The 5,519-nt window shown below is 58.1% G+C and overlaps 1 protein-coding gene across 3 annotated transcripts in view; it reads left to right on the forward strand.

Moving 5' to 3' along the window:
• Positions 1 to 4,430, forward strand: part of SFSWAP (splicing factor SWAP) — a 93,169-nt gene extending 88,739 nt beyond the window's left edge. For all 3 annotated transcript variants that reach the window (XM_032270868.1, XM_032270867.1, XM_032270869.1), the window contains 3 exons: positions 2,181 to 2,354; positions 3,436 to 3,508; positions 4,125 to 4,430. In XM_032270868.1, coding sequence (XP_032126759.1) covers positions 2,181 to 2,354; positions 3,436 to 3,508; positions 4,125 to 4,190 — 313 coding nt within the window. In that variant the 3' untranslated portion in view covers positions 4,191 to 4,430. The remainder of the gene's footprint in view (positions 1 to 2,180; positions 2,355 to 3,435; positions 3,509 to 4,124) is intronic.
• The last annotated feature ends 1,089 nt before the right edge of the window (positions 4,431 to 5,519 follow it).

Genomic DNA, 5,519 nt, shown 5'->3' on the forward strand with positions numbered 1-5,519 from the left:
GAATGAGTTACTCCATTTCTTCAGCAAGGGCTTAGATCAGATTATAGCAGAATTGAACCAATTTACAGTTAAGGATTAGCACCTGCCTTTGATTCATTATGCAGCCCACAAGCTCAGCTGAATTTGGGAGGAAGCCATTTTGGACACACGTCACATGCTGGTATACATTTTATTTACTTGCTGCTTCCTTTGAAATCTTAGCATATGTTTATAGAGAAAAATTTCACAAGTCATTTTGCAGTTTAGGAAAATCAGTCTCATGTGCAGGTTCCACATTTGTGTATTGAGCAGTAAGAACCACACCTCCATTTATACCACTGTCCTCACTGGGCACATCAGGTGGGCTTCCGGAAGATGCCAGGTCATCTGCCAGGGCAGCTCACCAGGGACAGCTTCTCTAGCAGCTGGATTTGCGCTGCCAGTGAGCACCGCCCCTGGCAGGTCCCTCCTTGTTTAAGTGGAGCTGGGCAAGGGCACCCCAGGCCTGGCACTGCTGCTTCAGGTCAGTTCATTGGCACCAGCACAGTCTGCTCATGCCCAGAACAGCACGAGGAAGCCCAGACAGAAATGCCCAGCCCCACTCTGCATATCAGGGCTGTCCCTACAGGGCATACCATGGCCCCTGGCACCCACAGCTTTGTCTAAGTGCTGCAGAGCCAGGCACTACTGGGGTCCTAGAGATGGGCAGAGCACCCAGCCCCTCCATGGGTCTGCACCCCACACTCTGAGCACAGCCCAGCCATTAAGCAGGGACGTTTCAGACCTCAGGGAGGCCACAAAAGAAATGTGTGAAGTCAGGAGGCCCTGATGAGGGGCAGGGCTTGGGGTAAGTGGGCGTGTGCACAGGCCCGGGGGTCTCCTGGAAGACAGAGGAGGCCAGGCTGGCAAGGGGATTCGTGGCACGCAGAATCATAAGCCAGGCCAGATGCTTGCCAGCTGTGCAGATAGAACCCCAGGAGAGAGAGTCAGACACCAGCCAGGAACCACGGTTCCCCCTTCAGGCTGGCACACTGGGCAGTTCGGTCCCACCTGGGTAGTGAGGCTAAAAGAGGGAAGGAAGGAGACAGCAGACCAGAGAAATGAATGATGCAAATGACCCGTTCAAGACTCTCAAGGGAGCTGTCCTCAGGGCTGGAAGCGCAGGCTGCAGTGTGTTGCAGATGAATTCTGAAAGAAGATGCCAGGTAGGGCACCTCAGCGCCTCCTGGGGAGGGCTCAGGCCTGTCTGCCTTTACTCTCCTTGTGTTTTTAGGGGAGTGGCCAAGACGCCCACGTGGCTGGGGTGTGGAATGGAGCTAGACAGGGCGGAAGCTGAAGGGTGGGCCCGTCCAGGCAGGAGAGGAGGATGGTCTGGGACGCATTTCTGGTGTGGGATTGTCAGTTTGGTGCTGCAGGCTCTGGGGGGGCAAGCGGACGGAGGTCAGAGCTGAGCTGCCGCCCCCAGAGCAGGTTCCACTGCCCAGAGGCTGAGCGGTATCACCAAGCCACAGGCAGCTGGCGGGTCAGAAAGAAGCGCCAGCCTGGCCCGGACAGCAGAGTGAAACCCCGTCTCTTAAAGGAAGACGGCACTAGAAGCTGCACCCTCTAGTCCCAGCCGTCTGGGAGGCTGAGGCAGGAGTTGCTTGAGGCCGGAAGGTGAAGGCTGCAGTGAGCTGTGACGCACCACTGCCCTCCAGCCTGGGCAGCAGACTGAGGCCCTGTCTTTTCTAGAAAAAGCAATGCTAAACTTGGATGGACCACTACTCTCATAATTTCCTGTATCTTTTTGGAAATGTTTATTGATGTAACATAAGTGGCAAAGCACGGTGAACTGCCTGTGGTTCCTTATCTTAGGTATTTTAAACGCAAATAAAGTGCTGGTTGCATTTTAAATACCACCAGTGTTTTACTTGAGGTCCTAACCTGGGGCGAAACTGCTTCCAGGAGACCAGGCGTCTTGGTGTCCTGGGTGGCTTTTGTTAAACCCCTGGATTGATTTGCTGCATCCGTCACTCCTCAGTTAAGTGAAGTAAGTCGCTTTCAGAGGAATGAAATAAATCGCTTTCAGAGGAGGGGTTCCATCCCGGAACTGTGCCTTGACCACCTCTTACCCAAAGACTGGCTCAGACCCGAGCTTCTCCCTTGGTGCCCTGTGCCTCTAAACCCAAGGCCCATCTCTCACAGACGCGCTCTGCTTTCAGAAGTCCCCACGAGAAGAAGAAGAAGAGGCGGTCGAGGTCACAGACCAAGTCCAAGGCCAGGTCTCAGTCGGCGTCACCCAGCAAGCAGGCAGTTCCCCGGCCTGCAGCCCCCTCGGCTCACTCGGCCAGCGTCTCCCCTGTGGAGAGTCGGGGCTCCAGCCAGGAGCGCTCCAGGTAACCCCCAGACCCCAAGCAGCTCTCCCTGGGAACGGGCAAGAGACGGCCGGCCAGACACTTCCTTCCTCCCTGAGTTCTTGCCTGTGTCCTGGGAGCACCAGCTACGAAGCCAAACCCCACCCCCTCTAGCAAGGAGGTTGCCTCAGATATGGCTTCTCAGAATCCAGGTGCGCTCAGAGGACTGGGTCTTGCGTTAGAGACACCCGCCTGCAGAGCCCAGGAGTGGCTCAGTCCCGCCCTAGGCAGCCCAGCTGTCAGCCTGATGCTCACCAGTACAGGTGGGACGGGCCCCAGCCGCAGACCCCCGATGTGGTCCTGAGGGACTGAGCGGACCTGCCACACTGGGCTCTGCAGTGACCACTAGACCCAGAGCTCTGTCAGCAGGTCGCCAGGCTGCAGTGGCCGGGGCCGGGGCTCTCACCTGGGCAGCAGCACAGACACCTGCGTCCCAGTCCCAGGGTAGGTGTTAATGACTCCAAGTCAGACACCCTCCACTGCCCAGGCACCCACACTCAAGGGAGCAGAGAGAGTGGCGTCTGTGAATGTGAGTCAGGGAGTGATGGCGCGACTGTCCCACTGATGTGGCAGAGGCCTCGGCTCATTTGAGGTGGGTCAGGGTCTCTAAGAGGTGCCACCTTTAGTGTCAGTCGGGCTGCGCGCTGTGGCTCACGCCTGTAATCCCGCACTTTGGGAGGCCAAGGCCGGAGCTTGAGACCAGGCTGGGCAATATGGCAGGACCCTGTCTCTACAGAATAGGTGGCGCGCATCTGTAACCCCAGCTACTCGAGAGGCTAAGGCGAGAGGATGGCTTGAGCCAGGAGCTGGAGGCTGCAGTGAGCCATGGCGGCACCACTGCACATCAGCCTGCGTGACAGAGACGGTCTCTGAGACTAGAGTGATAACACGTACATCCGTGCAGGAGGCCCTGAGCACGGGTGGGGCGGGTGCTGGTGCACCACACGGACGCCTCACTCCCGTCTCGCGGTTCTAGAGCGGGGCTTCAGAGGTGGGTGTGCTGTTCGCAGGCCTGGCTCAGCGTCTTCACGCGGCAGTAAGCTCTGCTCTCTCTCTCCATTAGGGGAGTCTCTCAGGAAAAAGAAGCCCAGATCTCTTCAGCAATCGTCTCTTCCGTGCAGAGCAAAATCACTCAGGTCAGTGCGCGGGCCCTCTCCCGCTCCCAGCCTTTCGTCAAGGGGCCTCGTTTCTCTTCTGCTAATTTTCGTTCCCTGTCCCTCCTGTCATCAACGCTGGCACGGGAGAGGGATCTCGGGCAAAATGCCACAGGCCCTGGGCCAGGCAGAGGGCAAAGCCATGTGGCCTGCACCGTGCACGGCCAGGCTCCTCCGTCGCCCCCGAGGTGCAAGAAGCACTGTCGGCCGGGCGCAGCGGCTCACGCCTGTACTCCCAACACTTTGGGAGGCCGAGGCAGGTGGATCACCTGAGGTCGGGAGTTCGAGACCAGCCTGACCAGCATAGTGAAACCCCATCTCTACTAAAATTACAAAATTAGCCGGGCATGGTGGCACATGCCTGTAGTCCCAGCCACTTGGAAGGCTGAGGCAGGAGAATCGCTTGAACCCGGGAGGCAGAGGTTGCGGTGAGCCGAGATCGCGCCACTGCACTCCAGCCTGGGCAACAAGAGCAAGACTCCACTTCAAAAAAAACAATGACTTTGGTTTTTACCACCAACTCATTCATAAATTTCTTCACCACACGGTTGTCTGGCCGAGTCTTCATGGGTTCTCCTCTGTGTCTTGCCCTGCACAGGATCTCATGGCCAAAGTCAGAGCGATGCTTGCAGCTTCCAAAAACCTGCAAACCAGCGCCTCCTGAGACAGGGCCGGGGAGGCAGAGCCGGGACGCTGCGTGGGCTTCTGGGCAGGCTCACGCCACACCATCCACCTGGCCGCCTCCGTGGACCCTTGGTGGGTTTTGTAAATTAATTTTTGATGATATTTTCAGTTTTAAGATTTCTGACCAGCAGTCTCTTACCTGTATATTTGTAAATATATCATGTTTCTGTGAAAATGTATTATGAAATAAAATGGGAGGAAAACACCTTTTCTAGCTAGACCCTGGTGTGGTTTCTTCCTTCTCTCCTTCGTCGGCTTCTGGGTCTGTTTGACGGTTTGTTGTCTGTGATACATGTTTGTGGTCGCGGAGGCTGGCAGGGACCGGGGGCGGCCCTGGGTCTCCCTGTCCTCTGCCCCCACGCTCCTCCCACAGCAGCCCCGAGGTCACCACACCCATCCCAGGCTGCCAGCTCCCCAAGGGTGTGTTGCCACCGGCACCCAGGCTGCAGCTGCTGGACCGGCCCCCCTGCCGCAGTGGCACAGAGCATGGAGCCACCTGGCCCCGCCTCGCCGGTGTCACCGCGCTGAGCTCCACCTGTTGCCTCCAGCGCCGGCGCTTACCCCTCTCACCTTTCCTGACGCACAGGTGCCCTGAACTCCACTGCAGGGAGGTCCAGCCAGCTTGAGTTGGGGCTCAAGGTCCTTACACCAGAAACAAGGACTGGCCACCTGTGTGCCATCAGATCGCAGTGACACTTCTGTCCCCACAGGAAAGAAGCTCTCTGGCCTTAAACCCCTGCTGTGCCCAGGCCAAGTTCTTCCATTTTCAGTTCTGCCCATTTACCAAAACCCGGAAATGGAATTACGTTTTCTCCTCCTTATGGCGCTTGGAGCCCAGACACCACCTGCCCGCCAAGGCCAGTGTGGGTGGGGCAGGTGGGTGGGGCCAGGCATGCAAAGAGACGCAGGCTCCGCAGCTGCCCGCAGCCACTCAGAAATGCCACAGGCCCTGGATGAGGCAGAGGGCAAAGCCGTGTGGCCTGCACCCTGCACAGCCAACCTCCTGCCCACCACCAGCCGTACCTGATACACATGGTTCCTCCCGCTGCCGCGCACTGCGGTTCAGCTCGGGGCTCCCCAGTGGCTGCTCCGGGTCGCAGGTGGCCTTCGCTGCCCAGGCCATGCTGTGGTGACCATCCTCAGGCAGGTGTGACCGTCCTCGGGCAGATGTGAGCATCCTCGGGCAGGCGTGACCATCCTCGGGCGGGTATGACAGGCAGGTGTGACTGTCCTCGGGTGGGTGTGACGGGCAGGTGTGACCGTCCTCAGGTGGGTGTGACCGTCCTCGGGCAGGTGTGACAGGCAGGTG

Source organism: Sapajus apella, unplaced genomic scaffold (assembly GCF_009761245.1).
Source record: "Sapajus apella isolate SASKATOON/1434 unplaced genomic scaffold, GSC_monkey_1.0 scaffold218, whole genome shotgun sequence".
Classification (NCBI taxonomy): domain Eukaryota; kingdom Metazoa; phylum Chordata; class Mammalia; order Primates; family Cebidae; genus Sapajus; species Sapajus apella.